Genomic DNA, 12,310 nt, shown 5'->3' with positions numbered 1-12,310 from the left:
CAAATCTATAGCAGTGTCCGTGCTTTGGGAGGTGGGTGGAAAGTTAGATGGGGATATCAATGTTTCTTAATTTGCTTGTTTTGGGAAAGGGTCTTTTTATTTTTTGAGGGGTGATAGCTGCAGGAAATGCTGAAATCAGAGTCTTCCAAATGTCCATGCAGACTGGAAAGTTCCTGACACCCACCAGCTAAAACTCAGCTATTAATGTATTTCAAATATGTTGGACTGCCTTTGAACTCCTGTGTGCAATCTTGCATCTCCCAACAGCAAGCTAGAAAAGCCCTTGAGCATGTTACAAATTTTGCTTGGAGAAACGTAAAAGGTGATAAAACTCTTTGCAAGGAATTTATCATAGCTGTTCACACTTAGGAGTGAAAGAAGGGCATTGTAAGTGCTCATCAGTGAATAGGTTAGACAGGTTTTTCCTCCTAATATTTTTATTTTCAGTGACAGCCTTCAAACTTCCACTAGATGATATATGTAACCTTGAAATTAAATGGCAAGTTTTTTGGCTGTAGGACTGGCCTAACGAGAAATTTGCCACCCAAATAAATCCTTCCTTCATAGTACTATCCTTGCTGTTTCTTTCATATGCATGATCTGAAGGTTTCTGCCAGCACAACTAACATTTTGCCTCCAAGTACTCTATTTTTACAGTATCTTGAAATGGCCAGTGTGAAAACAGTGAGCAACGTTAGTTCAGTGACCAAACCCTTGAAGGGTTTGCTATTTCTACCATATGAGTTTAATAAATTAATTTCTGCCATGCTATGGAGACTGCAGTGTAAAAGATAGTTTCTATTCAACTGAAGTTTTATACTTTAAATTTCATTGATGTTCTTATACTCTCATACTCTCCTGAAATTGTCAGAGGGTTATTTATGTATGACACAACTGTCTTTCTAAATACTTGTAAAAGTAGCCTTGAAGAGAAAGGTTTGGATTAACCTTGTTTTACATGGGAACATTTTCAGTTTTGTAACCATTCCAGTAATGTTTCAAAGTGCTCCAGTGGCAGTTAACTGGAAGCGAATAGTTTTGCCAGTGGAAAGAAAGTTGTAAGTGCTGTTAAATATGTCATTGAAGATGATTCACGTTGTAGCATTGCTTCACAATAAGGCAGCTAAATCTCATCCTTCTGTACATGTTACGAATATTACTTCGCTGGTGTTTATATTAAGCATGTGTGTGTAGTCAGTTCCACCCTTGGGGAAAAAAAAAAACAACGGGAATTCCTCTAAGAATTTATACTGCACAAGGTTATGATTTTATTTCCTTAGACTTCCAGTAGTTCTTTCTTAAGTGAGTAATGGGTCCAAAAGATTGGAAGTTACTCTGTCTTCTTTTCTTGAAGCCAGGAGAAAGACATAGAGGAGAGGATGATTTTGTATTAAATCTCAGTGGTTTCTGTTATTTTCCATGGCATCCTGTTCTTAGTTTCTAATTTGCCTCTGTCTGAAAAGAAAAACCAGAAGCCCAGCAATTATTGCATGTGCATTTGGGAAAATGTAGATCATTTTTATCAAGGGATGCATGGAAAGTGGATGTAAATTATGGATGTGTATCTGTATCCAGCATATCTGTCTGATGCAAATGCACTCCCGAAAACCAAATGTGAAGTGCTGGAATCTGCCAAGTGAATTTCCAGCTCATTGTGAATGGTGCTTTTCATTACTAAGGAGTCTATTTGACATGCAGTACTCCCCAGTCACCTGTTGAAGTCTTAACAAAATTTCTTATTATCTCTTTCCTGGTGTCTAATAAGTGGTGAACTTTCCTGCAACAGATGGGCAAATTGTCCTCTCTCCTCCACTGGCCTGCTAGTTTTCGTGAAACTTTTAAAAACGTAATTATCCTTGAAAATGTGTGAGGTTTTTTTGCCCTGTTTAGATGAAATTAGCCAGTATTAGAGAGCTAATGAGAGACCAGGAAAAACAGGCAAATGAGCACAATGCTTGATAACAAAAGTTGTAGAAAACCAAACTAAAATTTTGCTTCAACTTCTGTTAGTGTAACCAGGGTGTGGTGGTTTGGCAGTGCTATAAGAAATCATGTGTTGAACTGTAAAATATATAAAGCTGGTATCTTAGAGTTAACCTCTTGTACCTTTTGCAGGTGGAGATTTACATTTTACCTTTATATATTTACCTATGGAGTACGGTTCCTGAAAAAGGTAGGCACTTATATTATTATGCTTTTACGACACATCACAGACTTGAAGTCTTGTGCAGGTGTAATATAAAACACAGGAATAAAGTCTATGTTTGTGAGGAGTAAAAACTAAAATTGAATTTGCACTCATAAAATGCTTACCCTCATTGGTAAGAAATGTAAGTTCTTATCAATATTTAATGGTGTTTTAAAGGAAAAAAAAGGCATAGCAACATACCTAGTTCACTTCATTACTTTTCATTATAGGCATTTAGCTGGCAGTAAGGCTTACCAAAGTATTAATTTCTCCATCATCCTTGCTTAAATGCCTCTGACAGAGGTTACTTTTTACTAGCAAACAAAATGCATTAGTGTTTTAGAAAAAAAATTTTTTTTTTTGCCTATTCTTTGTCTGATGTACTGTGGAAGGAAATTTCTGTGGTTTCCCATCAATGCTGTGTTTCAGGTGATTTAAAAAGAGAAGGGTATTGATAGCTTCTAAACACTATGGCATAGTTCTATTAACCCTGCGATAGAGAGTAATACAGATTTATGGTGCAAATTGTTTTTACAGTGTGACTAGTTCTCAGAGCTTTTGTGCAAGTCTGTCCATATTTGTGTAATTCTAGGAGGTGAAATTAGGGGAATGTGTGCACTCAGTGTGTTTACGTAATCCTTGTTTTGGTGAAAAACTTGACACAAGAAAATGTATCCTGAATGTTTCTGGTTCCTGTAAGTAAAAGAGGTTGTACTAATCTTTTTTATGTCTGTAGTTCTTGAGGCTGTCCCAGGTGCAAGGCAGCTTGGTGTGGGCAGGACTAATGATGTGTCCTGTGTGGGGAGGGCACATCAGAGCCGTTCTCAGCTGTTTAGCAGTAGTCAGCCCCAGGAGAAGTGTAGGCCAGAGCAGCATGCAATTGCATTCTCTCCCTGCCTCCTAAAACACTTCTATTTTATGTGTACCTCATCCATTAACATGCTGTATGGTCATGATCTGATACTCTGTTTTCTGTGTTTGATTTCACAAATGTCTGTGGTATGAAATACGAGAATAGTTTTAATGAGCAGTTGTCACAACCCAAAAGGTTACTTAGCCTGTGAGTGTGGAGAGATCATGGCTGTGGGTTCATAGGATCCTGTAACAGACAAGGGAACAGAGGCTTCATCGTCTGAATTTTTCTACATCATTACAGCAAATGCCACAAAAATCACCATTAGCAAGTATCACAAAATCACTACTAGAAAACATATTTATGATTAAGAAAGCAAATCTCTCTCAGCACAAATAAAGTGTCTGTTCTAGGAAAAATTCTGAATACCAGCATTTCTATAGACTAAGAAGAATACAGTAAACATGTGCTTCATTCCAAGCCATTGTGATCTCTTTCTAAAGGCTGAGTTGACATGCAGAGTGGAGGATGTCTTCCAGTTGAGCATATCACTGCAGTTTGAGGAGGGCTGGCTGACACAGCAAGGTGTACAACCGCTGGCTTAACAAGGATCAGTTGCATACTTTTGCTGTAATTTTAACTTTCAAAATATTTCATTTTTACAAAGAGAAATTATTCACTATGTAATTGTGTATCTATTTATAATTACTAATTTGTACACAGTGTTAAAGATGAGTCTTGTAATGTTTTAGGCAATTGTCATTATTCCAATGTTCTGCTTTGTATACCCAGGTTTTTCACATGAAAATACATGTAAATTAACAAAATTATGATTGTGATTGTATTTATATTTGCACTATATTCCTAGTAACATTGTGTAACTCAAAGACAAAGGCTTTTGCTGTTCATCAAACACCCAAGATTTTGCTGAGTCTCTTTAAGTGCAGGATCTGTGTTTGCAAGGAATAAAATCGAGACCAAAAAATCTGAAGGGAGACACTTCTTTCAGAGCTTTGCTACAGTACCCAAGTGGATAGTTCTTTTTAATTTGTCTTGGTTTTCTAAATGGAATAATTGCAAAGAACCTTTAAATTCTTCCTGAAGCAGCTAGTGAAAGAAGTTAAGCATAATAAATTCTCTGACAAATTTGATGGAAGGATCTTTCCTTCAAAAATCTATTTTGCCTGGAGAAAGAAAGTTCATACTATGGACAGCAGCTTCTTGCTGTGTAGCAGAGGTCTGAATCCTTTCTAGTAACAAGGCCTGCCTAAGACCATCCCGAAAATACCTAGTCCAGAAGACCAGTAAGCTCCGGTCTCAGCTTCAATGGCAGTCCCTACAGGTGCAGCTCCATCACAGCACCTTGTGCTGCCTTACTGAGAGAGGGCATGAAAGAGTGAATACCACAAATGTTCCTGTTTTAAAGAATGTAATGTGCCACCAGCATAACACCAAATTGGAAATACTCACTTTGACTAGAAGTGAATTCCACCTTTTGGATTCTTTCTGAAAACACCTTTCTCATAATGCCCACAGCACATGAATCACTGCCACTTTGCCTTCTACTGTCAGCTTCCCTATTTGCTGCATAAAGAAATAATGCTGCATCAGTGCAGTATCAGCAGAAGGGTGGATGTCAGTGTTTCCTTGTGCCTACCAGAACACCCAAGGAAGATCTGAACAGGATACTGTGGCAAACCACCATGCTGACAGAGTGTCATTATGTCTTTGGTGGTTTTGTGGAGCTTATCTGGCATTTGGGGAAGATGTGACCACACTTAATTAGCAGTAATTATTTAGCAGACTTATCAGCTCTGGTTTAGTTCTGAAAGTATGATGCTATAGGTCTTACACACATGCCAGTGTTAATTTATTTTTAGAATGGTGTTAACTGACTAAATTCAAGTTTTTAGGTTTGCCTGGGTAGAGCATCTTGCAAGAAAAAAGAGGCCTAGGGTTTCAGCTTTGGTTTTTGCTTCCGTACAGAAGCACGTGAAAGCTAACAAAGCTGTCAGTCAGAGCAGTCGTAAAACCCTCTGAAATGCCATGGCAAGCTTGTCTTTGTTAATGTCCATGACTGCAGTTAATGGCTGATCTAGACAGACGAAATTTGTGCACCAAATAAAGCAACCTGTGCATTATTTTTGGTAACAGCTGCACATGAAATATCAATTTCTTTGACATGCTGTATTTGCTGAGTACATTACTAGAGATTTAAAACTTTCTTCCTGCTGAAAGCTATGTCTCTTTATTCAGTTCTTCTCTTGGGTTTTCTCTTTTTCCAGGGGAAAGTATATGTTTTTAAGTTATTAATTGAATAAATAATGTTACTTCTGCTGAAATTTAAAAAAATCTCAATACACAGGGAAGAAATTTCTGATATAAAGCTTTGTCACCAAAGTTTGGTCTGTTGCAACAGAACCTATCAACCGATACATTTTAAACAAATTTTTTTCTTAGTAGTGTCTGCAGGACACTTAGACTGGGTCATTTTGCTGAATAAAATTTGCCGTGAACTCAGGAATATCCTCCAGTTTGGGAAGGCTGAGGATTGACAGTAAAGTGTCCTGTGTGTACCTCTTTCCTGTAGGCCATGATCAGGTGCTGATACTTTGTATGATGGGTTTTAGCAATGTGAAATGCACAAAAACTCATGCTACCACCCACTCTCCCTCACTCTATCCATATGGACATCTGCTTTCCACAGCCTCTGTGTCATACAATAGCTTATTCATGGAACTCTCTCCAACCCCCTGCCAGCCCCACCACTGAACTCTGAAGGCAGGAGATCGTTATGGATTTTGTACTGGTCTTGTCCTCAGTGCCTCTGACCTCAAATGGGCACATGGTGTTGACTTTTCTTTGTTGCAATAACACATTGCTCATGAAGCAACATGAAGTGAATAAGGGCAGCTTCTACCATTGGTGTCTGCCTTTTTCAGTTAAGAGTTGACTTTAACTCTAGGGTGCAGCTGTATGATTGGTAAATCTTACAAATGTTTGTGATACCACGGGAACGCGTGCCCCGTTCAAGAGTTACTGTGAAGTGAGAAGCATAAGTCTTGGATCAGAGAGTAGAGAAGCCAAGGCAATTGCTTGATTGCTCACAAATGAAGCACGTGAAGAGGAGTAACTTGCAGCCTTACACATACTCAGTCAAACCGCTCCATTACCTACAAATTGTGACTTACGTAGACAGAGGAGAAAAAAATTTATTATGGAGTTATTAGTATTTAATTATCATATTAGACATTCCTCCCTTCCCCACCTCATGCGTGCCTTCAGCCTTTTCAGGCTGCAAGGCTTAATTTTATTGTGGGGTTTACTGTCATTGTCTGTAACTAGTGAAGTTGTTAATGACATTTCAGTGTCAAAGCATCTCAAAGATGAAATTGTTTTCTTGGTCTTGGCTTCTTTTTCAAATGCTCCTCATAAAGTTTTGCTGCTTCTTCAAGTCCTTTCTACCTTAATGCTATCAGTTGTAGCTTATTTATTATTACCAGGTGGTGTAATAATGCTTCCCAAAGGGTCTCTTGTTGCTGAAGTGAAACGTGTTTGTCTCTGTTCTTTCAAACCAGAACTTTCAATTTGATGAAAATGAACTGTAAACTTGTTAGGTAATGAACATTAAGTAGATGTTGGGAGTTTGATGGGTTTGTCACTTGATCCTTTAGCACTGTGTGTTTCAGGACATGCCCTGGAGTGTGATGGAAAATGCACTGAGGGGATGAAATAGGTCATCATAATTAGGATTTGAAGTGACCTCTGTCATTTCTGATACTTTAAGGGAAGAGGAAATCAATGTAAATGTAGATTGAGTTCAGGTTGTCCACCTTCTATCTCAAATACTATTTTCAATATCCTATTTTCAAGTAATATATACTATTCAATATACTATTTCAATATACTATTTTCAAGAGCAGATTTGGTAATGAGTATTCTTCTGTGTGAGGAAAATGGACCAAGGTGCCAACTTTGAAAGAGAAGGTGAAGCTTTGTTGTTAGCTGCCAGCTCCAGTCTTCACTATTTTGTAGAGCAGATTTAAATTATTTGCGACTAAAGAGTGGGTGTCCCACAAAATAATTTAATGTGAAACATTCACCTTTCCATCTAATCCTCGTTGCCCCCATTCTTGGTAAAATGGCAAATGCTAGATGTGACCATCCCATCTTAATTTTCAGACTTCTGAATGAGATGTTTTGGCACTGAAGGACTGAAGCCAGCATTCACTACAGCATTCTTTGTATCTTTATAAATCACTAAGATTTGAAGCATAAAAGATAAGTAACCAATTATATTTCCACTCTGATCATGTGTATGCAAATTCTTCCCTTTCTGAATGAAACTGAGGTTTTCAGCTCTGCCATTTGTTTTGTTTGCATGTCTACAAAACACTTCCTTGCAGAGCACCACACCTGTAGTGACACCAACAAGACATTAAGTTCCAGTGGCATTGAACTGACTGCTTTGCTTATCATTAACATATGAATGAAATAATGTTTTTGTTTTCCTCAGTAATATTTGTAGTTAAATAAATGGTGGCTTTGATCATTAAGAGTTAATGGTCTGACTGTGCTCCAATTAAATGGAAAAAATATCATCTTTGGTGATAAAGAAACAGAGTGAAGAGTTCAGGATTGGCTTGTTTCTTGCTTGCCCATCCTTGGTGCTAAGCAGCGCCTGTATAAAGCTGTAAAATGAAATCTTTACAAACATACAGAAGCAGAGCTTCCAGGTGGCTTACAGACTTTTCACATTTAATTTCCTTCCTTTAATTGCCCGTGAGAATTATGAATTCACAAAAAAGGATGAATTTTCTGCAAGTCTTTTGAAGTCTATATGGAGACTTGTAAACCTGAAGTTGCATGTACATATTCTACTGGTGAAAGGGATTATCTGCCTGGATAAACAAATTTTGCTATTTTTCAACTTTAGTGTTGAAGTAAGGCAGATGATATGAGTATGCTGTGGCTATATTTAAAAAATGCTGGGTGCAACAAGCTTCTGTATGTATGCAGCTGATTGACTGTCCTTCCTAATGAGTCATCCCCTACTGAAGAACTGGGAACTGTCTGCTAAGAACTGTCTGGTGGGTAGTTACAATTTCTAGCGGTACATGTAGCTTGCAAAAGAACAGGGAAAGCCATGTTGAAGTGTAAATTTGACTCCAAAAGCCTACTCAAGTGACATAAATTTACGGAAGGCAAATAGCAAATAGCAGGGTAGTATGAAGGAAAAAAAAAACCCTGACAGGTAGAGCTCCACTTCTGCTGTTACCGAAGTTCCTCTTTCTTGAAACTATAGGATGTTTCAAACAAGGAAAATGAAGTGCTTATCCTCCTGTGTGCACTAACCACTGAGCCAGCAAGTTTGTGTGTGACAGCTGGAGATGTTCTGTTAGTGGCCTGCAGTTTCTGTGTGCACATAGAAAGAAACTGGCTTCATGCTTTTTTGTGAGAGTGTTGCATTCTGCTGCTCAGCTGAGTTGGCTTATTCTCTGCCTCTTTTTGGAATAAAATAGCAGCAGCAATACATGCACATGTTACAGCCCTGAGAGAGTAGTGTAGAATTTGTAAATGCCATTTCGGATTGCTTGTACTCCAGAATTTTAGAGCCTAAAGTCAGACACCTTCATTTGAAATACAAAAAAAGAATTTGTCAATAAATTGGTGGCTGATTATTGACATTGTTTCTGTATTACAGTTCACCTATTATTGAGATTGTTAACCTTAGACTAAGTAAGTAATGTTTATTATGCACAGCCACTTAATAAAATTGTCATATTTGTGGAAACAAGCATTTCTGTAATGAAGATGGTAAGTTTGTATCATGTGGGAAATAAGATTGCGACAGTTTTCAAATCAAAGGTCATGCTACAGTTTAAGTGGGGTTATAGTTAGTGTATTAATGGTACTATTCTGGGGAAAAATAACAGAAGAGTTTGAATGCAGAAATTAATAGTTTCAAATTCTTCATACAAGTTCTCTGCAATGCATTGAAAACATCCTTCATGGGGGCTCTCAGCCACTACTGTCATTAGAAATACAGAATAAATTTCTTTTTCCTCAATGTTATATGGGAATCAAGAGGACATCATTCATGCTTACAGTACTGACAACATCTCTTCCCACTGGAATCACCTGTAATACCTGGGTTCCCCAAGGCAGCAATTGATAGCTGTGGCTTTTTAAACTTTCTGATTTAATGCTATAAAGATTCATCATGGGTAGGAATCAATTTTGGTAGATCTGAACTAAACTGAAAAAAAGGTACTGCAAAAAACCAGCAGCTGTCAAACTGAAAAATAAGTTGCTGTATTCAAAATGTCCAATGCTCTAGACAGTTTTCAGTCTTTGTAGCAGTAGGACAGACTTGATTTTGACATAAAAGTTCCTCAGCTATTGGAAAGCTATTTGCAGCACACATTGCATATTACATCATTTGGAGCAGAGAAAAATGACCTGCATCAGAATATTCAGTACTTCATTTATTGTTCCCATCTTGTCTTGCCATGCCTGGTGCTTCTACTTTTTCATGAAAATAATGCTGCTGGATATTTTTCAGAGCAGAACAATACAAGAAATGCAACATCTTGGAAAAATTCACACCACTATTTGGATTATGTCTGATCATCTGATTCATAGAATAAGACTCCTTAAAGCAGGCTGATTTTTTCTGGTTTTAATGCTGAAATACCAAAGCATGAGTGTGGGAAATATCTACCACCTTGGTTTAAATCAGAACTGACTCTAGAAAACAACACCATGGCAAAAGCTTGGAAGCAGGGGGTTTACCTCCCGAGCCCTTGATGTCTCCTTCATTCTTGAATCAATTGAAGCAGGCATTCTGTTGGGCACTTATTCTAGTCTGCATCTGTTGTGATGTTTCCTTCCCATGTTCTGCTCGAAAGGTTGTTATATTATCTATTACTGAAGCCTTGTAATTCCTTTTGTTCAGTGAGCTTATTTGCCTGATGCTGGATAAATATTCTCATTTAAATGAAGAATGTCAGAGGCCACTGTGGAGCTCTTTTAACACAATGCTGATACTTGATATTTTACTGTGCTATTAACAGAGGGATAATGCGATACGTAGGCCACTGAGGAAGGAAATGAAGCCTGCCTTTGGCAGATTGTTCTTGCTTTAAAATTGATTTGGATTCTCTGGAGGGTTTTATTACCTTTTTTTTTGTTTTACTTGTAAAACCAATTGTTGAGTTTCTGTAACTGATGAAAATTTTTAAGCTAAAATCATTTTGGATGTTAAAATTGAATTATAATCTTATTCCTTTCTATGAAAGCAGGGCTGAGCATTAGGTGATAAATAAAACAATTTCTCATTCACTGAGTGAGCAGGAAAGAATACCTGTGCTCCGGAGTCTTTTGAAAAATGTTATTGTGAGAAAGGGGAAATACCATATTACATTTTTAAATAAGCATCACGAATGGAAGAGGTTTCCAGGAAGACCATTGTTAGATGCCATCTCATGGAAAAGGAATTTGTTTCAGATATATCTTCAAAAGGGCATAAAAATTGTTGAGGGCATTTAGGAGAAATTCATACAGTGTTTTGGATGCTTGAGATATAAATCATGAGTCATGCTGTGAGAAAGATCAAAGTTACTGGAGAAACGTAGTTTTAAATGACTGCAGCACCTCAGTTTACATCAACAGGGAAAATGAATGCGTTTTGGACAATGAGGCTTTGTAAGAGAAGGCGAGTCAGCATAGGAAGTAATTTACTATGTAAGCTGTTGGAAGTTAAGATAATAACTGGATCAGGCAAAAGAGGACAAAGCTAAGCAAGCTGGCAGAATTTATTTGTGGCTTAAATGAAACTGAAGGTTTTTGAAAGAAAAAGCAAAAGGAGAATATCAGTGATACCCTAAGTCAGTAACAGGACACTGATGGCAACTTTAGGGCTTTGAAATGTAGACAATGGGGACTAATTTTACATATTCATGGGAAGGAAATGCAACACACTAATTTAAAAAATACATCTAGAATTGAACTTCACTTTATCTGTTTTGAATCCAGCTGGGGGTATTTAATAACATCAGAGTACTGAGTAAATGCTATGTAACCATCAATTTGGCAAGTTAAGCTGGTATTGAGCCATCTACAGCATCTCTACTGTTAGTGCATTATGCTGTTGTTCAGGGCAGTGAAGGAGGGGCTGCCACACCTCATGTCCCCCTGTGGACTGGTTATTTTGACTAATTTTGACTTCAGCACAGTATTCTTTTCTTTTTGACAGCCCAGCTTTCTGAAAGATTGAAATTTTTTCAGGGTCATATCATAAAAATGTCAGATCTAGAGGAAATACTTCTCAAAATGTTACATTTGGGCAATTTTATGATAAAAATAGTTTTAATTCATCTATACACTAAGGTGGTTCATTCACACCTGTAGCAAAGTATTAGCTCAGCACTCTATTGCTTTTCGTGTTTTGCTATTCAAATTAATGAAGCAGTCCTGTTTTCCACAGCTAATTAAACCTGAGCAAAGAGTACGTGTTTGGATATAAGAACAGATTATTAGTAATGTAACTGGTGCTTTGAGTTGCCCTTGTTGAGTTGAACTCACTACTGAGGGAATGACTCAGAGCAGGATAGCTGTATTCTCAATTAAACTAGTAAAATCTGTAGAACCATATGTATTTTTATACTATAAGCTCTTCAAGTCATTAAGCTGCTTCATTGTATCTTTAAAGTAGTAGGGGAAAAAAACCCTTGGCAATAATTAAATATATTATTGGTGTTCTCTTGGGTTTTTTCCTATTATATTCCCTTCCAATGTTACCCTGTCGCACATCTCAGGGCTTTCTCATTTCTTCTGCCTACTGATGGTCTTGGCTACTGGCTATTGAACAATGCCAGGCTAGCATGGGGAAGTACTGCTGTAAATTTGAATCTAATTCAGTTTTGCTTCTATTTTTTAACTGCTGTTATCTCACAGGTGACTTAAGGAGTTTCACCAGGTACTTTCGTCCTGTCCCCAGGATTTGTAGGCTCAAGAAGATGAGGGAAAAGAAATAATTTTGTCTTGCCCAGTTACTTTAGGTTTTTTGCTGTGGCACAAATTTAGTGTTTATGGTTTTATACTAAAAGTTAAAACAAATTTGCAATTTATGAAACAAAATCATATGCAGTTTATGATAGTTCCCCTGTTCTAATCCCTACCAGCCAGTCTTATTGCTGGTTGTTTTAACAGATCAATTGCAGAAAACTGCAAGTTATGTCAGAATAGATCCACCAGCAGATGACAAA

The 12,310-nt window shown here is 37.4% G+C and overlaps 1 protein-coding gene across 1 annotated transcript in view; it reads left to right on the top strand.

Annotated features, from left to right (window-relative positions):
• CERS6 (ceramide synthase 6) overlaps nucleotides 1–12,310 on the top strand; it is a gene marked incomplete at both ends in the record, with an annotated part of 106,500 nt that overhangs the window by 55,480 nt on the left and 38,710 nt on the right. Inside the window, one exon of the mRNA XM_082285057.1 lies at nucleotides 2,116–2,173. Within this exon, the coding sequence (XP_082141183.1) occupies nucleotides 2,116–2,173 (58 nt within the window). The remainder of the gene's footprint in view (nucleotides 1–2,115; nucleotides 2,174–12,310) is intronic.

This window comes from Coloeus monedula (assembly GCF_965178545.1).
Source record: "Coloeus monedula genome assembly, chromosome: 7".
In the NCBI taxonomy this organism is placed as follows: Eukaryota; Metazoa; Chordata; class Aves; order Passeriformes; family Corvidae; genus Coloeus; species Coloeus monedula.
Note: the sequence above shows the minus strand (reverse complement) of the source record. Positions and strands in the feature narration are given on the sequence as shown.